The sequence below is a fragment of the Octodon degus genome, unplaced genomic scaffold, assembly GCF_000260255.1.
Source record: "Octodon degus isolate 3935 unplaced genomic scaffold, OctDeg1.0 scaffold00269, whole genome shotgun sequence".
In the NCBI taxonomy this organism is placed as follows: Eukaryota; Metazoa; Chordata; class Mammalia; order Rodentia; family Octodontidae; genus Octodon; species Octodon degus.
The window spans coordinates 1,677,889-1,704,229 of record NW_004524845.1 but is presented as its reverse complement, the minus strand read 5'-3'; the positions used below and the strand labels follow the sequence as shown (position 1 = coordinate 1,704,229).

The following is a 26,341-nucleotide window of genomic DNA, read 5'->3' as shown; positions in this document are numbered from 1 at the left end:
ATCCTTATATAAACATGGCATTTCACATTTCAGACTGGTGGAGCGACTAAGAACAAAACGGCCTGAAGCCACATCCACGGAGTTGGCTGACCTGATGACTGAGCACTCTGACTTTGCATCGAAGTGTTGCTCCATAAATTCTCCTCCTCGCTACTGTGCCACACAGGTAGGAAACATAACTCTCTACTTCTCACTACAGAAAACAGAGAGTCTGGGCATTCAGAGTTACTCGGTTGGCTCTTGTTGCAGAAATGTTATTATGACAGTGCTGTTAAAACAACTGTGTCTTACCAGTGAGAATGAAAGAATCACTGCTTCCATCTTATGTTCATTTTAAAGCAGATTTATGAAGACAGGTTTATAAACATAAGGCAGCAAAGTATGCTTTTCAGACTATAAATTGGAACCTTCTTTTAAAAAACTGGAGCTGGCTAAATAGCTCAGCTGTTTATAGCACCTGCAAGAAGGCATAGGGGCCTGGGATCCTAACCCTGGGCTTACTGTGCTGGCACCGCCCCTAGGGTGTACTGAAAGGCCAATTGAGACTGGGAGTGGTATTACACGAATGTACTCCCAGCTCTTGGGAGGCTGTAAACAGACACGTCACTAAGAGTTTGATCTAGCAGTGAGACCCTGAACACCCTGTAGACCCTTTCCTAAAATACAAAAAGTAAATGAATGAATATTTTAAAAATAAATAAAAAGCCAAAGAAGTGCCGCGTTCTAGGGACCCTCAGATCCAGTCATACGGCAGGACCGGTGAGTGTGTGGGAAAGGTTCCCACTACCCTACGCCAGCGGGACCTGGTGGTACCAGCCCAGTCGCAGCATGGGTGAGACACTCTTGCACCCCTAAGGGGCCCGCCAAGACTCTGCAGCACCCCCCAAACCTGCCCGCTCAGTGAGAATTTCTGGCACATTCTGGGGACCTCCAGATCCAGTCCTAGCCCAGGCCTGGTGAGTGTGTGGGAGAGCAGCCTTTCCCTCCTACTCCAACTTCTCCTATCCAGACTCATCTCAGGCCTGCCATACAGGCAGAGAAAGTAGAAGACAGAACCACACAGCAAGTCCAGAAGCAGAATATCTTGCAAGAGGGGCACAACAGGTTCATTCTCAAGGACAGCAGCAGGAAGGAGCTAAGCACAGCAGCCAGACCCAAGCCAGGCACAGCTGGATAAATCCAAACTTTTTAGATCTACATCTGAACTTCAGTAGGTGCTAAGGTTATAACTGCAACAAAGATCTACAACAAATGTCAGAAGACAATGCTCCACAAAATGCCAAAAAAAGGAACAAAATGCAATCTCAAACCCAAGCCCACCCATAAGAAGTGCAGAGCACACTAACAAAGAACAAATTAGGAATCACTCAGCTGAAATTAATGAACCATTGGTTTCTGAAATAAAGAAACAACTGCAAAACAATATAGAGGAACTCAGATTGCAAAAGAAAAAAGAAAGCCCTGAATTAATAACATCTGCGGTAAAGAATCAAATGCAGAAACATATGGAGGAAACCCAATGCCCACTCAGAACAAGTGCAGAGGAAACTAGCTCAGCTAAAATGTATGAATTAATAGCGTCGATAGTAAAAAAGCAACAGCAGAAAGTCATAGAGGAGCTGAGAGCAGAATACTTTTCTACTAGCTCAGCTCAAATGTACGGATTAATAGCACTGATAGAAAATAAGCAACAGCAGAAAGTTATAGAGGAACTCAGAGCGGAATTCTTTTCTGAAATAAAAAAAAAGAATTCTCAAAACTCATGGCATCTGAAGTAAAGAATCAACTACAGAAACAGGGAGGAAACCAAATCTGAAAAAAAACTACTGTAAAAGAACTAAAAACTGCTTCTAAAGAAGACATTAATAAAAAATAAATAGAGAAGATAAGAAAAATGAAGGAATCCTTGAATAAGCAATACAGGAAAGAAATATATAGCATAAAGCACAGTGAAAGAGATAGGAATTTAAAATCTCAATCACAAGCATGCAAAACCATTTAAGTGAAAGTGAAGTCACAGTTTCAGATCTTGAAGATGCTGGTGCAGGTAGTGAAAAGGTAAGAAACGATCTCTTAACAAATAGGAGGCAGGAAAAAATAATCCATCACCTGTGAGATAAGCAAAGCAGAACAATGTGAGACTAATAGGCATCAATGAGAAAGAAGGAGTGAACACAAATGACATTAAAAAAATATGGGCAGAAGTAATAGCAGAAAACTTCACAAATATGAGGAAATAGTCTGACATTCAGGTAGCCAAAGTGTACAGAATGCCAAGTAACCTCAACCCAATTAAAAACACACCGAAACATGTAACAGTCAAGATCCCAGATATTCAGCACTGGAATAATATACTGAAAGCCGCTAGAGAAAAGAAGTAGATCACATTCAAAGGAAAACCCATCAGAATTATGGCCAACTTCTCTTCACAAACCATGAAAACAAGAAGAGCATGGAGCAGAGTACTTCAAGTCTTCTATGAAAAGAATATCCAACCCAGACTACTATACCCTGCAAAACATTCTTTCAAGTTTGATGAAGAAGTGAAATACTTTCATGACAAGAACAACTAAAGAATTTCAAGATGACATGCCAACACTAAACAGGATACTAAAAGATGTTCTAGAGAGAAAAAAAAATGATCAGAACTCCACGAATGAGATCAGAAGCAACCAACTAAATAGGGTAAGCAATTAAACACAGGAGAAAAAGGAGTAAACGACAGAAGGTAAATAATATGTCAATCGTAAGTCAAAACATCTCAATTGTAACCATCAATGTAAATGGACTCAATTCAACAATTAAGAGAAATAGACGGGCATAGTGGATTAGGAAACAAAATCCAACAATATGCTGTATACAAGATACACATTTAACTCATAAAGACATTCATATGCTGAAAGTCAAGGGATGGAACCCAATACTACATGCCCCAGCACCTCAGAAAAAAGCAGGGGTAGCAATCCTATTCTCAGCCACTCTCAACATCAAATTAAGAATGATAAAGTGAAATAAAGAAGGCCATTGTATACTGGTTAGGGGAAAATTTCAAGAGGAAGAGGTAAGACCAATAAATATGTATGCACTAAACACGGGAGCACCCATCTCTATATAGGAAATCTTAATCGACATGAAACATCTAATATTCAATACCACAATCTTAACAGGAGACATTTACTCCCCCTTATTCCAAAAAGATAGGTCAACCAGACAAAAACTTAGCAAAGAAATAACAGAACTGATCCAGAGCTTGAAACAAATGGACTTGGTGGACATATACAGAGTGTTCCACCCAAAAACAGCTGAATACAAATTTTTCTCAGGTGTAAATGGATCATTTTCTAAAATCGACATCAGACCCATTCCTAGCCCAGGCCCAGTGATAGTGTGGGAGAGCTTCCAGCTACCCTGCGCTGGCGGGACATACTGATCCCTGTCCAGGTGCAGCATGGGTGAGATTCTGTTCCACCCCCTTGGGATGCCCCCCACCGCTCTGCAGCACCTCCCCATCCTGGTGGCCCAGTAAGAATTTCTGCCATATTCCGGGAACCCCAAGATTGAGTCCTAACAAAGGCCCAGTGAGAGTGTGGGAGAGGTTATGACTACCCAGTGTTGGCTTGATCTACTTGTCCCAGCCCAGGTGCATCATGGGTGGCACCCTCTATCACACTCTCAGGATGCACCCTATCACTCCATAGTACCCCGACACACCCCGCCCACACAGTAGGAATTGCTGTCGCGTTCCAAAAACACCCAGATCCAGTCCTAGTCCAGACCCAGTGAATATGTAGGAGAGCTGCCTCTCCCACCTACTCCATCTTGTCCCTTCCAGACTCAGCTGGGCCTGGCATACAGGCCTAGGGTGAAACGCTGCAGCTACAATCCCTGCAGAGAGTGTAGGAGACAGAACCACCCAGCTAGTCCAGAAGTAGTATATTTTGCCAGAGGGGTACAACTAGTTCACTCCCAAGGGCAGTAGCAAGGGGGAGCTGAGCACAGCAGTCAGATCCAAGCCAGGCACAGCTGGATAATTCCAAACTTTGTAGATCTGCACCTGAACTTCAGTAGGTGCTAAGGATATAACTGCAACAATGATCTACCACAAATGTCAGAAACAGTGCTACACAAAATGACAATGAGAAGGAGCAAAATGCAATCTCAGAACCCAAGCCCACCCACAAGAAGTACAGAGGACACTAAAATGGAACAATTTGGAAATCACACAGCTGAATGTAATGAATCAACGGTTTCTGAAATAAAGAAACAGCTGCAGAAAGGTATAGAGGAACTCAAATTGGAAATGAAAAAAGAAATCCCTTAATTAATAACATCTGCAGTAAAGAATCAAATGCAGAAACATATGGAGGACACCCAATGCCCACTCAGAACAAGTGCAGAGGACACTAGCTCAGTCCAAATGAATGAATTAATAGAGTCGATAGAAAATAACCAACAGCAGAAAGTCACAGAGAAACTCAGAGTGGAATTGCTTTCTGAAATGAAAAAAGAATTGTCAGATCTCATAGCATCTGAAGGAAAGAATTAACTACAGAAACATAAGGAGGAAAACCAATCTGAAAAAAAATACTGCTGTAAAAGAATTCATAACTGCTTCTAAAGAAGATGTTGATAAAAAAAAATAGAGATTAGAAAAATGATGGATTCCTTGAATGAACAATGCAGGAAAGTAATAGATCGCATGAAGCAGAGTCAAAGAGATATAGAGAAAAATTAACATCGTGATTATAATATAGCAAAATCATATAAGTGAAAGTGAAGATAGAGTTTCAGATTTGAAGACGCTGGTGCAGCTAGTGAAAAGGTAATAAAGAATTTCTTAAAAACAACTAGGATGCAGGAAAAAATAATCCATCACCCACATGATGATGCAAAGATGAATAATGTGAGATTAATAGGCATCAATGAGAACGAAAGAGTCAATACAAATGATATTAAAAAAATATGGGCAGAAGTAATAGCAGAAAATTTCCCAAATATGAGGAAACAATCTGGCATTCAGGTAACCGAAGCATACAGAATGCCAAGTAACCTCAGTTCAACGAAAATCACACCAAGACGTATAACTGTCAAGATCCCAGAAATTCATCACAAGAATGATATATTGAAAGCCGCTAGAGAAAAGAAGTAGATCACATTCAGAGGAAAACTCATCAGAATTATGGCCAACTTTTCTTCACAAAACATGAAGGCAAGAACAGCATGGAGCAGAGTACTTCAAGTCTTCTATAAAAAGAATATCCATCCCAGACTACTATACCCTGAAAAACTCTTTTTCTAGTTCGATGGAGAAGTGAAATACTTTCATGACAAAGAAGACCTAAAGAATTTCATGATGACAAAGCCAACCCTACACAGGCTACAGAAAGATGTTCTAGAGAGGGACAAAATGATCAGAACTCCACGAATGAGATCAGAAGCAACGAAATAAATAGTGCCAGCAATTAAACACAGAACAAGAAGGAGTAAACGACAACAGGTAAATAACATGTCATTTGTAAGTCAATACATCTCAATTATAGGCATCAGTGTAAATTGACTCAATTCACCAATGAAGAGAAATAGACAGGCATAGTGGATTAAGAAACAAAATCCAACAATATGCTGCATACAAGATACACATTTAACTCATAAAGACATTCATAGATTGAAAGTCAAGGGATGGAGCACAATACTACATGCCACAGCACCTCAGGAAAAAGCAGGTGTAGTAATTCTATTATCAGACCCTCTCAACTTCAAACCAAGAATGATTAAAGATGAAATAAAGAAGTCTATTATATTCTAGTTAGGGGAAAAATACAAGAGGAAGAGGTAACAGTCATGAATATGTATGCACCAGACATGGGAGCACCCAACTATATAAAGCAAATCTTAATGAACATGAAAAATCTCATCTCCAATACCACAAAGCAAATATTAATGGACATGAAAAATCTCATATCCAATACCACAATCTTAACAGGAGAGCTTACCACCACCTTATCCCCAAAAGATAGGTCCTTCAGCCAAAAACTTAGCAAAGAAATGACACAGCTCAACCAGAGCTTGAAACAAATGGACTTGGAGAATATATACAGAGTGTTCCACTCAAACACAGCTGAATACAAATTTATCTCACCTGCACATGGGTCATTTTCAAAAATAGACCACATAATGCTCCATACATCATGCTTAATTATATATAAGAAAACAAAAATTATCCCATGCACGTTATCTGACCACAGTGCAATGAAGCTGGAAACAAATGACAAAAGAAACCAGAAAAATCCTTAAATAAGTGGAAATTAAATTTATCCCTGCTCAGCAACCAATGGCTCACAGATGAAATGAAACAATTAATTCAACAATATCTACAATTCAATGAAAAATTAGCACAACTTATCACAATTTAGGGGATACAATGAAAGCAATTCTCAGAGGGAAATTCATACCTGTGAACAAACACATTAAGAAAACAGAACAGGAAAAATTAAATACCCTAATGTTGCACCTTCAACAACTAGTAAATGAAGAGCAAAACAAAGCCAGAACGCAAAGATGGGAAGAAATCATAAAGATTAGAGCAGAATTTAATTCAATTGAGAAGAGGAAAACAATTCAAAGAATTAAAAAAACAAATAGCTGGTTCCTTGAAATATTAAATAAAATCCATAAGCCCCTAGATAACCTCATCAAAAAGAGGAAACAAAAAATACAAATACAAGCAATAAGGAAGGAAAAAGTTGTTATTAAACAGACCCAGAGGACATTCAGAAGATTATCAATAGCTATTTTGAGAATCTTTACTCTCACAAAGTAGAAGACACAGAAGAAATGGACAGGTTCCTAGAAAGGTACAAATTGCCATAATTAAATCTACAAAATATAACCATCCTCCATAGCCCAATAACAGTCAATGAAATACTAGATGTAATTAAAAACCTACTGACAAAAAAGTTCAGGTCCACATGAATTTCCAGCTGAATTCTACAAGAAATTTAAAAAAGATGTTGTCCCTGTACTCCTCAAAATCTTCCATGAAATTGAAAAGGAAACAATCCTCCCAAAATCATTTCTGGAGGCAAGTATTATACTCATACCAAAACCAGGGAAAATGCAACTAGGAAAGAGAACTACAGGACTATCTCCCTCATAAATATATATGAAAAATTCTTCAATAAAATACTAGCAAATACTATACAGCAAATCATCAAGAAGATCATACACCAAGACCAGGTAGGATTCACCCCGGGGATGCAAGGAAGGTGATTGAAAAATATTCAAAAATCTATAAATGTAATACAATATATCAATAGAGTAAAAACAGAAAAACCCATGAGCATCTCAACTGATATGGAAATGGCTTTTGACAAAGTCCAACACTAAATCATGTTCAAAGGCTTACAGAAAATTGCAATTGATGGACTCTACTTCAATCTGCTAAAAGCCTTTTTTGAAAACCCAATGACTAACACAATTCAAATTGGGAAAATATTGAAATATTTTACTCTTAGATTTGGTACATGACAAGGATGCCCATACCACCAATCCTATTCAATATAGTTCTTGAAGCATTAGCTACAGCCATTAGGCAATAGAAAGAAATAAAAGGAATAAGAATAGGTAAAAAAGAAGTTAAATTATCTTTATTTGCAGATGATATGATACTTTACTTGGAAGACCAAAAACTCAATCAAGATTCTACTAGAACTAATACAGAAATTCAATAGCATAGCAGGTTATAAAGTCAATGCCCAAAAGTCAATAAGATTCCTTTACACTGATAAAAAACACACTGAGAGAGAAAATATAGACACCATACCTTTTACAATAGCACTGAAGAAAATGAAATACCTTGGAATTAATCTAACTAAAGCAGTCAAAGATCATTTCAAGGAAAATTACAGTGCTTTTAAGAAAGAGATTGTAGAGGATTTCAGAAAATGGAAAGATATTCCATGCTCCTGGATAGGAAGAACCAACATTGTGAAGATGGCCATACTCCCAAAATTGCTGTACAGATTTCATGAAATCCCTATCACACTACAACCAACATATCTTACAGAGCTAGAGAAATGAGTCCTAAAATTTATTTGGAACCAGAAAAGACCTCAAATAGCAAAGGCAATCCTGGACAATAAAAAAGAAGGGAGGAGGAATTATAATTCCTGACTTGAAATTATACTACAAGGTTACTGTGATAAGATCAGCATGGTACTGGAAACAAAATAGACCTGAGGATCTATGGAATAGATTAGGAGCGCTGAAGCTCCTAATAACACATTCAGCCACCTTATGATTGACCAAGGGGCCAAACATACTCACTGGAAAAAAGACAGCCTCTTTAAAAAGTGGTGTTGGAAAAACTGGCTCTCTACATGCCAAAAAGTAAAACTTGACCCAGGTCAATAACCATGCACTAAGCTCAAGTCAAAATGGATTAAAGATCTAAACATTAAAATTCAGACACTAACTCTCCTGAAAGAGAAAGTAGGAGGAACTCTTGAAGACATACAGATAAGCAAAGAGTTCATGAAAATGAAAAATCAAATCACACAGGAAACACTTGAGAAAATTAACAACTGAGACCTGCTCTTACTGAGAATTTTTTGCACGTGAAAAGAAATTATCAACAAAGTGAAAAGACAACACACAAATTTGGAAAAAAATCATGACAATAAGTACTCAGACTAAGGTCTGCTCTCCATAATTTATAAAAAACTAAAAAACACTAGGGCCCCAAAATTTAAAGACCAAGTCCAGAAATGGGCATCTGAGATGAACAAACACTTCTCAGAGGATGAAATAAAAGAAGCGAATAAATATATAAAAAAATGCTCCACATCTCTAGCCAACCGTGAAATGCAAATTACAACAACATTGATATATCATCTCACTGCAGAAAGAATGGCTATCATAAAGAAATCACCCAACCACAAATGTTGGAAAGGCTGTGGGGAAAAAGGAACGCTTCTCCACTGCTGGTAGGAATATAGACTGGTGCAACCATTATGGAAATCAGTGTGGAGACTCATGAGAAAATTTGACAGGAAATCCCATTTAAGCCAGGCATTCCTCTACTGGGAATTTTCTCGGAGGATCTGAAAATAACATATCTTCTTGATATATGTGCGCCTATGTTTATAGCAGCACAATTTGTGATCGCCAAAACTTTGAAACAACCAAGATGCCCATCCCCTGAGGAAGGAATGAAAAAGATGTGGTAATTTTATATAATGGAGTATTACTCATCTATAAAGAATGATAAACTCAAAGCCTTTATATTGAAGTGCATGCCACTTGAAGATATACTTATAAGTGAAATAAACCAGACACACTTATGTAAATATCATATAGTTTCCCTAGTATGAGAACTCCAAAGAAGAAATACAAATATAATGATATAATACAAGTAAAAAGAAAGCAAGATCTCAAGGACTAACTAATTAAGAGAGGGAAAGGAGAAAAGCTAGTGAATATGACAGTGATAAGTCACACTGTTATATGTAGAAGATGGGTTGGTAAATGATCCTAAGAATCTCCAGAAGATTTTTGAATCAAGCAGTATTTGGAAAGATTCTCACCCTGACTGACTATATATACTGACACCTGTGAACTAAGTAACTGCACTGAAGATGGAAATTTTTAATAGTAGGTTCATGCTTGGAGTGGCTGTCATTCTGGTCTTCTGAATACAAGTTCCTTGTCATGACATGCCAGTTGCTGCTGTGCTCTCTCTTGGGTAGATGATTGTTCAAAAAGAAGGGGTCATGAATGAAGGCAGGAGACAGGAAAAGGAATGTTTTGGGACTGTCCTGCTTCAAGGTTTTATATGATTAGATTTTTGGACTTATGTGTAAACAGAAGAATTACACGATTCTTTGTGCTTTTTAAAAAGATATTCCAGTTTTTAAATGTTTTTTCATCATATTCTGTAGGGACTTAAATTTCAACATATCAATACTTTATGAAAATTACCTGTTCCATGTTATGCCAATGATGTTTGATACTCAGACCAATAGTGAGGTTAAGCTTAATGGCCTAGGTTGCGTGGTAATAACAATAAACTTGTCTTCTGGATGGTTAACAACTTAAGTTTTCCAACCAAAATTAGAGAAAAACGAGGGTCACAAAAAAATCTCACATTTTAACCCTTGCTTTCCCAGGTCAATTAAGGCTCAGGACATATGAGAACTTATACTGTAATGTCATGTTACTCAGTCATATCCCAAATTTTCTGATCAAAAAGATTATGGGGCCAAAGAGGAAAGTGATTGATGATGTAGAGTATGCCTATGGAGAGTCACATGGAGAGAAAATATTCTCTCAGGCTTTCACAGAGAGCACATTTGTCAAGCAATGGCCCTGACTCTTCCACATGGCTGACACTGACAAATGATCTACAAACCGAGGTACAGGATCTCAGGATAAATCCTGAGTGGATTTCACTGATCTTATCAGACCCAAAAGCTACAACTCTTGTTGCATAAGTCTTGCTTTATCTTGGTCTTCACCATCCAGCAGAAAATTATATAAACGAAGTATAAGAAATAATGCCATTCTGTTATGTTGAGCTATGGGGTACTCAGGTCAACAATTTCTGACATTGCCAGTGAAGCAGAAGACCCAATACTATTATGGACTACTGGACTCTTTTAGAATATTTTGCTGTTAGCACACCTATAATATTCAAATAACGGAACTAAACAAAAAAATGGGATACAGATGAATGTCCATTTTGTATCTGTGTATTTAAAATGGTTAGGATAGATATATAGTTACATTCTCTTCATGAATATAGGTATTTGTTCTAATAGTGTTTGTAAATAGGATATCATGTCAGCATCTTGTACAGCAATTAACAACTAGGAAGAATGCATGCAATGTGTTAATTATTGAAACTGTCCTACCAATTTCTTTTGAAACTGTCTCATTGCTATTTGATTCTCAATAAAATTATGGGAAAAAAAAGAAAATAGAATTAGCAGTGATTGTTATGTTAAGTATTTTTATTATCACATTTGTTCAGATTACCAGATATAGGCATGCAAGATTCCTTTCAATAAAAAAAGCCAAAGAAGAGAATACGGTACAAATATCCGAATCTCTACATATGCTTTCATGTTTACGTAGTTATACATAACATAAATTCATTAAAAATACTTCTTGAAAATGTGGTCATGTTTTCTATTTTAGCTAGCAAAATATCAAATTTTATTTTATTTTAATAGGAAATCAGAATAATAATGTAACTGAAGAATTTCTAAAATTTACAAAAATGTTTCTTTTAATAAATATCAACTATTTTCTGAAGTTAGGAGATCTTGTATTTTAACATTTAGTGTGCAGTTAGAGCATGTTAGTGTTTTTAATAAGTAATATTTCTTTAGATACTACCAGTTGGCCCACAATTCTGAAAAACAAAGAATTTAGTACTCAGATATGAATCTTTCAACTTTGTTTCCCATTCCTCTCAGTTTTTGTTAGTTCTTTAGGTCATCTTTCTTTAAATGATGTCTTCCCTCTTTTCCCTCTCATTTCTCTTCTTCTATCATTTCTTCCTTTTCTGTTTCTTAAATATATTTGAATGGTTGTCACAGTATGTATTTTTTATCCTTTATAAACATGAGCTTTGTGTCTTAATAGATAAATCAATATTTCCCTCCTCATAGTATCTGATTCTTCTTGGTTCTCTCCTGTAAGCCAGAGTGATGCTACCACTTTGGGTTTCTCCATGTCTGTGGACTGCTGAGCAGCAGAACCTTTTTCAGGCTGTGTGGACTATTGGTACAGCCCTCAACTCTTTTTAACTTCAGAGATTTGTGAGTGTCTTACACTATACTGTCCACTTCCTAGCTAGTTTTCAGTCTTACTTGATGGAAATATGTTTTGTAGGCCTTTTTCAGAAATAGCTCATATATTTTTCATTTTATCTATTATTCTCTATCAATTGTCACATTATTTAGAACAGTCTAAAACTAAGGGCAACACTATATGCGATTTTACCATACTGGAGATACAAGTCACAAATTCCAAGAACTTCATGGTCTTGGCCACTTTATTAATGGCATACAGAGGCACTGGTAAGAAAAACTACATCATGCCACAATGTTTTCCTTTGTCCAACTCAGAAGCTCATATTGAGTTTATTCCTTTCACACTGTACTGGTTGCAATTGAGGTGTTTTGTGTTTTGTTTTGTTTATTTTTGTTTTTTGTTATTTTGTTTATGTGGCACCAATAATTGAACTCAGGACATTGTGCTTACCAGGCAGGTGCATATGCCCCTGAGCTATCTCCACAACTCTGTTTTCGGTTTTATTGTCATTGACGTTTTCATTTGTTTCTCTTTGTTTGGTTTTGTTTTTGTTTTTGTTGTTGTTGTTGTTGATTATCATCCATCATTTTGGTTTTTTAAATTTTTTTTTATTGAGAAACAAATATCAATGAGACAGTTTCAAAACTGGTTAATAGGACAGTTTCAAACATTAAAACAGTGTACATTGCTATCTTCTTAGTGGTTATCCATAGTACAAGATGCAGACAGAGTATCCTGTTGAAACACTGTTAGGACAAATCTTTCTTCTTATTGAATAAAGCAAAAGTAGCTGTATATCTATCCTAACTATTCTGCATATACTGATACAAAATGGTCCTTCCTTTGTATCCCATTTTTGTTTATTCCTGTAAGAAATGGGTATTTCATTGACATCTAAATAATATGGGTGTGTGTGCCACCACACCCAGTTCCTGGGGTTGGCAAGGCCTACCTGGGGTTCTAAGGTTGACACAGCACATGGAGTACTGGGGATCAAACCCGGGTCCTTGTGCTTGCCAGGCAGGTGCTTAGACCACTGAGCTATCTCCCCAGTCCAGGCTATGCTATTAACAGCTCTCTCCCAATGTCTTAGATTTAATGCCTGGGCTTTCTTAGGGTTTCCAGTAGAATAGGCATTGCAAAATGATCGAAAATAAGGTATTGATATCTGAATTTGTCCTTTAATGTTTCTTGTTCAGTGTTCTTTCTGCCCAGGAAAGCATCTTACCAGCCTACATAGAAAACAGAGGGCCAGCCAAATATCTCAGCAGATTAAAACACCTGCTTAGGCAGATGCAGGGGCCAGGAGTCTGATCCCCGGGTTGTCATGCTGGCCCTGATCTCTGGGTGCAATGAGATGGCAATGGAGACTGGGCATAGTGGTGCGTGCTTGTAATCCCAGCACTTGGGAGGCTGTAAACAGGAGGACCACTACAAGTCCCATCTATGTAGTGAGACCCTGTACACCCTGTCCTAAATACAAAATAAATAAATAAATAAATAAATAAATAAATAAATAAATAAAGGAAAAGGAGACAGACTCTTACAAAGTCAGGTAACCTGCTTACAGGAATGCTATGTCTCCAATGTGAGGTCTGCTGCCATTACCACTGTACCTCAGGCAGCCAGTAGGCAGAGTACAGCCTCTAGGACAGAGTGCTCCCATGAAGGTTGGCTTTGTGGGAAGTCTTAAAGATGTTGGAATCCTCCCCTAAGCCACAAAACCCCAGGCAAACTCAATTTTAGTCACTCTTTCATGGGTATGAATGATTTTAATCTAGACAGCTTAACAAGAGGCCAGCATGTCTGTATTGAAAGAATCTTGTTTTGGTTTGGTTTGGTTTGGTTTGGTTTGGGTTGGGTTGGGTTGGGTTGGGTTGGGTTGGGTTGGGTTGGGTTGAGTTGGGTTGGGTTGTATTGGGTTGGTTTGGTTTGGTTTGGTTTGGTTTGATTTGGTTTGGTTTGGCTTGATTTGGTTTGGTACATAGGGTTGCAAAACAGATATGAAATGAGCACAAAATCCATTTTGGTGATTCGGTGGTTGACCAAGACACCTTTACAATGAAGATTCCTTGATCCATCCTCACATTCTGACTCTAAATCTGAGACTGGAAAGAAAGGATCTACATTCTTAAAAACACCCTCTGCACTTATGACTTGATGTGGCCCTCCAAGCCCGATATGGAGAAATGAGACCAGACTGGGCCACAGAACCCTCGAACACAGCTTAAACAAAAGTGGAACGCCATAGACCAAACAGAGGAAAAGAAAGCCTGGAGTACAGACATGTTCAGGAATCAGACAAAAGAAGTTCCTTGCACACCCAGGCCACTTGGGGCCGCACACACTGAGCCCTCCTCCAGGGACCTGACTCCTCTCGGGTCCCAGCTCATGCTGGCCACGGCCCACTGTCTCTTTCTAGAGATTAAGTAGTGCCACATGGAGGCAACGGCTGTGGAAGGCCACGAAGAGCATTTGTCATTCTGCTGCAAAGATGTCAAATTGAAGCTCCTGAAACATGATTAAATAAAACAATTGATACATAAAACTGTGCACAAAGCAGGACTTACAGAGGACCCAGGAGGCTTCACCTTATTGAACTTTTTTACCAAGTAAGAACCTCATGCCTCCAAATCAATCACAGTTTCCTCTTATGAAATTGAATTCGTATGACAGGGGAGGAGCCCTTGGGTGTACAATGGACCAACTGATAGTAAAGAAAGCCATGCTTGGAGGAACAATGAAAAAGCAACATGGATATTTCAGTCATGTTTAAAACATGTTACTGCTTATGAACTTATAAATGGAATAGTCACTGCCTATGTTGAAACCAGTCACATCATATGATTTCTTTCGAACTGTTCTGGACCTAGGAGAAAAACCCAATGTTGTTTTTATGCCCTCCCCAAAATAACCATACTACTTAAAGGTGCTGCATTTATTCTGTTATTGAAGTTTTCCAACCTGGACAAGGGAGAAGGATGTTGATCCAGATAGGTCACATAGAAGCCAGCATCTCTGACAATAATCGCCACATTATGCAGAAGGGCAGCACAGACTGGCTCCAGCACAGGGCCCCAGAAACACATACCTAGTCAGAATACAGATCAACAAGAAGGCAGAAGAGCATTCACATGCTGACCACAGAAACCTCTTGAAACCATATTATCAAAAAAAAAAAAAATCAAAAGGAAATAAGGCCAAAGGATGACTAGTGCCCTTTTCAGATCACATGGAATATTGTCAACAAAGTCACACAAGAGATACTTGATGCTTTAGGAATAATAACTGCTTGACTTAATATTCACTACTCTTTAGGTCCATATCATAAAGTTAGATGTCCCCTTGTCAGAACTGATAAACTATGGATAATTTCTGTCCCACAGTTTACAGTTCTATCATTTATCACCATTAACTATCTCCACTATGTCTTGGTAAAAATTTCAATACTATTTGCTTTGATTGACTGTAAATATTTATCATATTTTTCTTTGTACCGGCTTCGCTCTTCTGCTTGCTCCCTCACTACTGAGCTAAATAAATCTTCAGCAGATGCACTGCAAAAAATAATAATAATAATAAATAAATAATATAGGTGCGTGAATTCAGCAAAACAATCCAACATAGTGCAGCAGTACACAGTACTGGGTTATCCACAGAAGTTGTAGTCTTTAGCCTTTCAAAGCTCAGCATGTAAATATGGCTTTCCTTTATATACCACATTTTTAGATTTGTCTGCCTGAGGGTTAAGAACAAGATAAATCAAGATCTGCATAACAAGAAATGAAACTTTTGTATCTGATAGTGTCAGTCAAGTACCCTGAGGATTTATCTTGTAACCCTTTACAGCAGTTTGAAGATCCTTTCTCAGTGTCAGCCATGTGGATGAGTCACGGCCAATCCTTGACAAATTTGATCTCTTCGAAAGCCTGAGAGAATGTTTTCTCTCCAGACTACTCTCCTTAGGTACACTCTGTATCATCAATCATGTTGCTCTATGGTCCCATAATCTCCTTGACAAGAAAATTTTGGACACAATTGAGTTACATGATGTTACAGTGTAGGTTCTGCTATGTCCTGAGTCTTCACTGATGTTGAAAGCTATGTACAGAATGTTGGCTGTCCTTGTAGCTCTTCTATCACTCTAATTTTTAGGCTGCAAACTTAGGTTCTTAACTCTCCAGGACAGAAGCTTATTATTACTCTACATCTTATTCACTTGGGTTTAACTTCATTATTTCTCTGAATATCAAACATATTAAGCATAGCATGCAACAGGTATGTTCCATCACGTATTAATATGTTAAACATTAAGTCCCTACAGAATATTGAGATAAAAATTTTAAAAATGAAAACTTTTTAAAGAATATGACTAAAAAATTATGTATTTTACACAGAAACTTTAGAAATCTATCCATATACAGCATTGTAGCGGGACAGTCCTGTGCCTTTTTTTTTTTTGTTTTGTTTTTTTTTGTTTTTCTTGTCTCTTTTTTCATTTATTACCCATTTAAAAAATTACTTGTGAGACACTATGATAATAATTGGCATGTCATGACAAGAAGTACATATTTAGAAGACCAGAATGACAAGCATTTCAAACGTGACCCTTCTATTACAGATTGCTATCTTCAGTGTAGTTGCTTGGTTCACAGCTATCAGCATGTACAGTTAATCAGGGTGAGAATCCTACCAATTAATTGCTAGTTTCAAAGACTTGCTGATGTTTCTCAGGATCATTGCCTGGTCCATTTGTGCATATAAATGTATGGCTTTGTCCCTGTCCTGTTTCGCAGATTTTCTCCTTGCCCTCTTGCTGTCCAATCCTCATGTTCTCACTTTCCTTTTAATTGTGTTATACCTTCCTATTTGTATTTCTTCTTTTGAGTTCTTATACTAGGAAGACAATACGATATTTACACATGTAGGTCTGGTTTATTTTGCTTATAAGTGTATCTTCAAGTGGCATCCACTTAAATATAAATGCTTCAATTTTATCATTCTTTAGAGCTGAGTAATACTCCATTGCATTAAAAACACATCTTGTTCAATCATTCCTCATGTGATGGGCATCTTGGTTGTTTCCAAGATTTGGCTATCACAAATTGTGCAGCTATAAACACAGGCACACACATATCACTATGACATGACGTTTTAAGTTTCTCTGCTTAAATTCTCAGTAGTGTGACATCTAGCTTGAATGAGATTTCCAGTCTCAGTTTCCTAAGGAGTCTCCACACTGGTTTCCTTAATGATTGCATCAGTCTACATTGCTAGCAGCAGTGGAAAAGGATACCCTTTTCCCCACAGCCTCTCCAACATTTGTTGTTGGTTGATTTCTTTATAATAGCCATTCTTTGTGGGGTGAGATGGTATCTCAATGTTATTTTAATTTGCATTTCATGGATGGCTAGTGATGTGGAGCATTTTTTCATATATTTATTTGCTTCTCTAAAACTATCCTCTGAGAAGTATGTGTTCATCTTAGATGCTCATTTCTGTATTGGGAATTTAAAATTAGGTGCCCTAATGTTTTTAGTCCTTTATAAATTCTAGAGAGTGGACCTTTGTCTGAGTGCTTATTATTAAGATTTTTTTGAAATTTGTGGGTTGTCTTTTAGCTTTGTTGGTAATTTCTTTTGACGTGCATAAACTTGTCAATAAGTGTTGGTCCCAGGTGGAGCAAACCCGCTTGGGCCCCCCTCCTGTCCCTCTTTTGGACAGGAGCTTTCTTTCTCTCACTAAGTATATTCTGATAAAAAAAAAAATAGTTGGTCCCAGGTATTAATACTTTCAAGTGTTACCCATGCGGTTTCGTTTTTGTTCATGAACTCTTTGCCCACCTTTATGTCTTCAAGAGTTCCTCCCACTTTCTCTTCCAGGAGATTTATTGTTTCCAATTTAATGTTCAGATCTTTAATCCATTTTGACTTTAACGTAATGCATGGAGATAGACCTGATTAAGTTTTAATTTTCGGCATGTAGAGAGCCAGTTTTTACAGCACCATTTCTTAAAGAGGCAATCTTTCTTCCAGGAGGTGTGTTTAGGCCCTTTGTGGAAGATCAGGTGGCTGAGTGTGTTCGTAGAGATGTCTGCATTAACTATTGGCTGGAAACCCAAAATTATTGTTAAAATAATGAAATCTATACCAACTTTAAAATATCAACGGCCAAAGATAGCTCAGTGGAGTAAATGCCTGTTTTAGCAAGCACAGGGACCAGGGTTCAATCCCTGGTCTCACATGACATACTGGCCCTTCCCCCAGGGAATACTAAGCCAGTAACAGAGTTCAGGCAGACGTAGTAGCCCACACCTGTAATCCCAGAGCTGTGGAGGCTGAAAACAGGAGGATCAACAGGACTCCAATCTGTATAGTGAGACTTTATACCATACACCAGTTAAAATAATAAATAAATATATCACTCTGAATTTCACTGATCTCCATTCCTTGTCTTCACTGTCAATTAATTATGCCCTCTAGTTTTGCATTAACAATTTTGTTTCACTGGTTCTGTTCAACCTGTATTAAAGGTATTTTCTCCTTATTTTAAAATATATAACAAATAAACTATGAGTACTTCTGAAGTTATTTTGCCTTTCTATTCTCCTTAGGAGATCCTGGAAACACATAGAAATATACCTGACTCATCATACCTCCTGGAAATTATACAGTCTTGGGTAGTCTGGCTTCTGATGTTACCATACCACTCCTAATACAGTCATGCTACTAGTCTGCTTGATAAACCCAACCAACCTTGCTCAGTTCTTGTCAGACTTCTCTACAAAACACTTGATATCCAGAATCTCCTCTTCTTTCCTGAATCTTTTTTTTTTCTTTTTCTTTTTCTTGGCATCTGTGGCATATTTTCTGCCTTTTCTTGTGTGTTTTTTCTTGTCTTGTTTTGAAACTTTTTTTCTTCCTCCATCTACTCCTTAAACTTCTATGTTCAGAGTCTTTCTTAGGTCCTCTCCAACCCCAATATAGTCCTTTACACTAAGGGTTCTCACCTTTGCATATGACTTTATGCTCTAGTTCTGCATCCAGACAGGATTTCTCTCCTCAGTGCCAGCATGTTAAAATCTCTGTGGGGTGCTATAATCACATGAGATCTCATCCCATAAGAAATTCAACTCAGCCTGGCATGGTGACATATGTCTACAATCAATACACCTGTGAGGCTGAGACAGGAGGATCCCAGCAGATTTGAGACCTGCCAGGGTTACATAGTGATTTCATGGCCAGCCAGAGCTATTCAGAGACACCCCATTTCAAAATACAAAACAAGCAAAATTCAAAGTCAGCATAACAAAATTTTTCCCCTAAAACTTCTTTTTGTTTTTATTCCTAAATTTATTACTATCACCATAATTTTCCAAAAATAAAATCTTAGTGATAGTTTGTTCTACTTTTTCCACATATATCCAATCACATTCCACTTGCTATCAATTCTACCTTAATATCTCAAAATTCTGCCTGTATTTTAAAACAGTTTTAGTGCCCAATTTAAGGAAATCTTTCACTTGGGCCACAATCTCCCAGTAGGTATTATTTCTATAGTCTATGCCTAGTGCTTCACAGTTAATTTCATCTGTGGGATTTTTTCACCATGGAGTATTACTCAGCTATAAAAAAGATAAATTCAAGGCTTTTTGTAGATGAATAGATAGTAGTAGAGACCCTCATGTGCAAACATCATATTGTCTCTCCAGCATAAAAAGCTGAAAGAGTAAATAACATCTGAAAATTACAATAGATGCTGCCAAAGAGAAAGAATTTTTTCATAGGAAAAGAAAAACTAGGATGAGGAAAAGACAAAAATAAATAAGGTGAAAAGATATGTTTATGTGTATATGCAGAAAAATTTGGATAATTGTGCTACTGATTTCTTTTGGTCTTTTGAAAAGACCAATTAATGCTTAAATTATTTTTATTCTTAATTTTTTCTTTTTAATTTCTTACAGCAGTTTTGTTATTGTTGGTTTTCTTAATCAATTTTTCAGCTTATATCTGAAGCAACTAATCTGAATGGTAACATCATCTAATACAGCAACCATTGCTGAATCCTATTATTTTTAATGAAATTTTTTATTGTTTCAGTGCTTTTCCATTATTATATTGTATTCTTTTTTTATTAATTTCATTGAGAAACAGATACCAATGAGATATTTTCAAAACAGATTAGTAGGATGGTTTCAATAATTAATACATTGCATATTGTTGTGTTCATAGTAGTTATTCATAGTACAAGATGCAGACATGATATTCTGTCCAAACACTACTAGTACAAATCTTCTTCTTACTGAATTAAAAGAGAGTAGCTCTGTATCTATCCTAACTGTTTTGCATATACACTCACAAAATAGTCCTTCATTTGTATCCTCTTTGTTCATTTAGTTTTGTCGGAGATGGATATTCCTTTGCCATTTAAATATTGTAGGTGTGTAAATCCAGAAAAATAATACAATTTAGTTCAGTATCCATAATAGTAGTGGGTTTTCCATAGGACTGGCAACATCAGAAGTTGTTGACTTGAGCTCTTACAGCTCAGCATATTAATATGACTTTACTTTTTATACCTCTTTTTCGTAATTTTTTTTGCTCGATGGTTAAGACCAAGATAAAGCAAGAACTATATAACAAGAAATGCAACCTTTGTATCTGCCAAGGTTAGTCAAATCCACAAAGCATTTCCCATGAAATTCTGTACCACAGTTTATATATTTCCTGTCGGTGTCAGCCATGTGCATGAGTCACAGCCATTGCTTGGTCAATTTGCTCTCTGTGAATGCCTGAGAGAATGTTTTCTCTCCATATGACTCTCCCGTAGGCACAATGTACATCATCAGCCACTATCCTCCGTGGCCCCATAATCTCCTTGATCAGTAAATTTGGGACACAACTGAATTACAGCATGTTATATTTTAAGTTCTCTTGTGTCCTGAGTCCTCTTTGACCTTAAAAGGCTAAGGCAAAAATGTTGACTGTACTTATTTTGGTCTGCAAACATAAGTTTTTTTACCCTCCAGAAGAGAAGCTTAATGATATTATTACCCTAATAACATAGGCAGTTGAGCTTAACCTCACTATCTGTCTGAATATCAAACTTATTAGACACAACTTATAATAGGTATTTTCCATCAAGTATTGATATGTTAAACTTTAAATCCCTACAGAATGTGAAGAAAAAAAAAGAAAAACATATTTAAAAGTATTGAAATAAATAGTAATTATATTGTATTCTTTAAAAAAGCCTGCAAATACAAAATGGTTCATATGTTCATCCCATGATTTTTCATTGCTTCCAAACTAAAAGATAAATTTTCCCCCAATCAGCAGGTTTATGGCCCTTGATTTCCTCTGCAGCCTGACTTCCTAGCATGTGTCTTGCACCTCCAGAACACATTTAAACTTCCAACATTTAAACTAATTCTCATCTCAAGCCCTTTGTAAAGAAAGACTGAGCCCAGTTTTCCTATCTTTCATCAGGCTTCTGGACACTGTTTAAACATCATCTATTCCAGGAATCCCTCCTTTTCAATCTCTTCCTCTATATAATAACACTCTGTATACACCTACTAATTAGCATTTATTAAATTCTTCTGGCTCTTTGTCTATTTTTCTAAGAAAACTATAAACTCTTTAAGGCAAGAGATAATAAAAATCTAAATCAATGTGAAGCACAACCAATAAAAACTATAGTATTAAAACTCCTTTTGGCAAGACTCTGCCTAAGCCTGCAAATAAAGCATTTATTAAATTATATATCACATTGTTTTTTGTTATCAGATTGATGCTGAAATGAGGAATAGTTTGCAGTGATAATGCATATGTACTGTTCTAGGTAAGTATAATTTTAAATGCAGTACCAAAGAATACAACTTTATGCACGTATTTTAAAATCAGAATAAGAAGTATATTTTATTCAAATTACTTTTCTTATTTATCATCTGTTTAAAGTTATTTTAGACAGCCAGGTATATATCTCAGTGGCATTAGTATCTGTGTGGAAAGTGCAAGTTCCAAATTTTGATCCCTAGCACAGAAAAATAAAATTATTTTACAACTGAAATAGATTACTAAGCATCTAGAAAAGGTAAAGAATTTATCCAGGTACATATGCTCACTTTCTGATACATTGACAGGTAACGTTAGATTTATACATCCCCAGCCTGGTGCTATATTCATCATAAATTCACAGCTATGATGAAATCATAAAGATCACTAAAGTGTCCTGATGTCCTTCAGTGAGAAAAATTATCAAGACAAGAACCATAAAAAAATAAAATAAAATAAAATAAAATAAAAAGACAGGAATCATCAAGTCTTAAAAATAATTCAGCATGATGTTTAGGAGAAGAAAGTTTTCTGGTTCAAAATTTTCAAATGCTGGTCAATTCCCAGCATTGCTGGAAAATGACCACTCCAGCTTCTTTTCAGTTGTTATGCTTTCTTCCATTTAACAGTGCCTAACGAAAATATTAAAAACACAATTTTGATGTAATTTTGTACTTTAAACTCTAAGTGACCTTAGTCCTCCACAGTTCAAACAAAAAATTTTATCTCCAGATCTGATTAGATTCACTTTAAAGAATCACTTCTGAGATTTTTAGATGATGCCAAAAATGGATTGGGTTTACCTCAGATTTCACTTGAGTTGAGGCTTTTTAATACCAGCAAATTTTTGTTTTATGTATTTTTATATATTATCCAAAATGTGCAACCACATGCCTTCAAATCCATTGACTAATGAAACTAAGTGATTTCTCTATACTCTGTTTTTTTATATCAATAAATTGAATTATTTAAAACAGTAAAAATGAAAGCACTTAGAAACAATATAAGATAAAAATCTCATTTCTGGATTCATTCCATCTTTTTTTTTTTTTTTTTTGATTTAGTACAGGGTCTACAGGGTATCATTACACAGATCAGACTTCTAGTGATTCTCCTGTTTTCAGCTTCCCAAGTGCTGGGATTACAGTTGCACACCACCAGGCCCAGTCTCAATCACAGTCTCAGCACACCCTGGGGGTGAGGCCAGTACAGCAGGCCTAGATCCAACCTCTGACCCCTGCATCTTCCTAAAGATGTGTTTTAATCTGCTGAGCTATCGGCTTGACCCTCATTCAGTCTTGATTAGAACACTAATCCAATTATCTTTGTAAATTTAAACTAATTATCTCTACTATCTAAATTTTAATTTCCTTCTGTGTAAAATGAAAAATTTGATAGCTACTTCAGTGGTATTAAATAATTTCAATTATATATATATATATATATATATATATATATATATATATATCTGAGTAGCAAATATTAGCAGTAATACTTGCAAATTGTTGCCACTGATGTTTCTACTACTAATGTAAGTGCCAGTCTGCACTTTTCTGGGACCAAACTCTTGATGCTTGACCTCTATGGCTGTACAATATCCAAACTGCTAAAAGGCCTCATTACACTATCAGTTACCTCTCTTTTGATCTGGCAATAATTCTTTTGGTTTATAGTCATTATTTTCATCTCTATAAAAATTTCTAATTATTTCCATGTTACTCCTCAGTTTGTGCATCTAGTTATTTGGCCACCCATAAACATTTTGATCATTTGAGGCTCAAAAATCATTCACAAATTTCTTCCTTATATTTCAGCAAAATACTTTGGTTTCTTTGAGCTCAATTCTTTTCTCTGCCTATTCACAATCTCTGCCTGCAAAATAAAGGTATATCAGTACTCCATCACATAAAGAATGTTTACTTGGTTTTGAAAAACAAGATTATATCTTCTTCACAAGGTTAGAAGATTGTTGCACTTGATAACCTGAAATAATGATACACTTTATACCATTTTTATTCAACCAGCAGATTATAGGTTCAAAGTTTCAGAGAGAAATTTGTTGTCCTATGTAACAACTCCAGATTCAATCAATCACTTACATGCCTCTTTGCCCCGAAACAATATAACCCTAGGAATAGGGTGATCTGAACCCAAGTCCTGACTTAATTACTAAACATCAAGTACATTTTCTAATGTGTAGATGTCCTTCCATCTTATTTCACATTATTCTAGAAAATATCCACTTTCACTGGGGAGATAGCTCAGCAGCATAAGCACTTGCCTGGCATAATCAAGGTCCTGAGTTCAATCCTGGTACCATAACAGAAGAAAGAAAAGAAAATACCCACTTTGTTGTATGACTTTTTTCTCTGACTATAAGGGAGAAACATGTTGTTGAGTGATGAGGCTCATTGTTTAGGTGAAGCCAGACCTAAACAGTTCAATTAACTTTGGGGGACATCTATTTCTTAATAAAAAACTTACCAATCTCTAGTGAGAGATTTGAGCAGCTTACAGAAAGTTGAATCTTTTTCCTCTGTAGGTATTCTGATCTCTAGGTAAACATCCAATTCATACTTAATGGTCAATGGTTACATGGTTTTTCACAAAAGTTATTATTGCCAACTTGAGTTGTCATCTGGACACTTTAGGGGCCCTTGATCAATTATTTTTCTCAAGATTTCAAGCCCCCACATTGACTTGTAACCATGTTTGCATACCCCATTGAGAGAAAATTATTGTGCCTCACAGTGCAAGATAACCTTTTCCCCTTCAGCTTCAGAAACATGTTTTAGTGCCCCCTTATTAATATCCCTTTGCCAATGTATAGAGGAGTTTTATAACTTGTAGAATCAAGCTATGTGTAAAACATTTTAGATGTCAGTCATGCCCAAAGCAGAGAGCTTATGCTAGAGGGGAAATAGGTGGCAGGCTGAGAGTGTACTTTGTTGATATTGCTGATCTCACCCTTATTCCAAGGCATAAACTTACTGCATACAATGAAAAGTGGAATTTCTGTCACTGTGCAAATAAGATTCTAATTTATTTGAAAGAGAGAAAAAAGGAAGTAATACATATACAATAAAAAGTATAACAATTTGATTTTTAGAAATCTCATACTCATCAATGACTTACCAAAATAACAACTACTGAATGACTTTCTCAATTTCCTGAACAGAAGCTTTAATGCTAGGCTGTCCATCACTATAATACCTGATATAATCAGCTTATGAAGAAAAAGATGCCATACTTGCTGACACTTTTAGCGTTCTCATCCATGACTGGCAGACCCATGGCTGTCTGCCCCTAGCAGGGGAGTGAGACAGCAGTAATGAGGGAGATGAGCAGAACAAATAATTTGCCTTCAGACTGGGGCATAAAAGGAGGGCTGGGGCCCTAAAATCCCACACTCAGTGATCTAAGGACCTTCAACTTTCCCAAATCTCAGATTCTACTACTTTGCAATTATGTCTAGTGACCAAGATTTTAGCAACATGGGTCTTTGGACATTCTACTTCCAAACTAGCAGGGGCCTCATTATGCCTTTCATCACCTTCTGTGACCTGGCAGTGATTGTCCACTCTCATAAAGCAGAAGATCAGGCACATTGTTAGCTCAAACAAAAACAAGACACTGTATATATCTTGGCAAGACATAAGTAATGACTTCTTTTTCTTTAGTGTTGTGGATTTTTTTACTTCCTTCTTCTGAACCCATAAAGTAGACCATATGGATATATGGATCATGCTAGCCAAAAGTATCTTCACTATAAATATAAAGCAGCATAACTCTGTATACTTCTTATGAGCAGGATTATGGTTGATGGCCATTATTTATTCTCTAATTGACCATTTATCTCTGTTGTAGATCTCATCCTGGAACAACAATAGAATGAGCTCTGATGGCTAATCTGAGGCATCCACGGAGACCTTATGATACTTCTTACTTACTCCTACTATATTGTAATCATGGAATTCTCACTCTGTTGATTTTCTGTGAGAATAAATTGAAATAGAATAGAAAAATTAAATCTGAGAATGATGGTCTTGAGAATTTGTTCATGCATCTTTCACAAAGATATGTTGGGAAGCAACCCTGCTTTGTTTCTAGATCTTGGCTTTGTCTCTAAGAGGAAATCCTTGTCATCCACTATATGATTTCCAACACTCTGAATTCCATTTTCTGATTGCATCTCAGGCTTATTGGATGTCTTTATGCAAGAGATAGACTTCACCATAAATTCACTGGTATAGCTCCAAGCTTATGAGCAAACCAAAACACTCCCTGAAATTTCCCTCTTACTTCCATCTGCAGATTGCATGGATTAGGTAGTATCCACCTTATGAAAACAAAACTTAGTTTTCTATTTTTCTTTTTTAGTGTAAAATATTTTATTTTCTGAGTATTGCTTATAGCACTTTATGATGGGAGCCCAAAACAATAACAACAAAAAATCACACAACAAAACAAAAAAGGTTTTCTTGTGGGCCACTTCCGTTCCTTACTTGTAATATAATCAAATCAGTGAAGGTATACAATTTTTACATCAAATACATGTCAAAGAATTTTTCAGAGTAGCACTGTGTATAAGCTACAACTGTACCAAAAATATTTTAATTCTTATAATTCTAGATTTTCCAGGATGTAAATTGCACTAGATTGGGCTGTTATTATCAGCATATGAATAT

General features: G+C 36.5%; 1 protein-coding gene across 1 annotated transcript in view; it reads left to right on the top strand.

Moving 5' to 3' along the window:
* Positions 1–25,703, top strand: part of Gc (GC, vitamin D binding protein) — a 72,034-nt gene extending 46,331 nt beyond the window's left edge. Inside the window, exons 11-13 of the mRNA XM_023706785.1 lie at positions 34–166; positions 21,606–21,660; positions 25,521–25,703. Coding sequence (XP_023562553.1) covers positions 34–166; positions 21,606–21,638 — 166 coding nt within the window. The 3' untranslated portion in view covers positions 21,639–21,660; positions 25,521–25,703. The remainder of the gene's footprint in view (positions 1–33; positions 167–21,605; positions 21,661–25,520) is intronic.
* Positions 25,704–26,341: the final 638 nt, after the last annotated feature.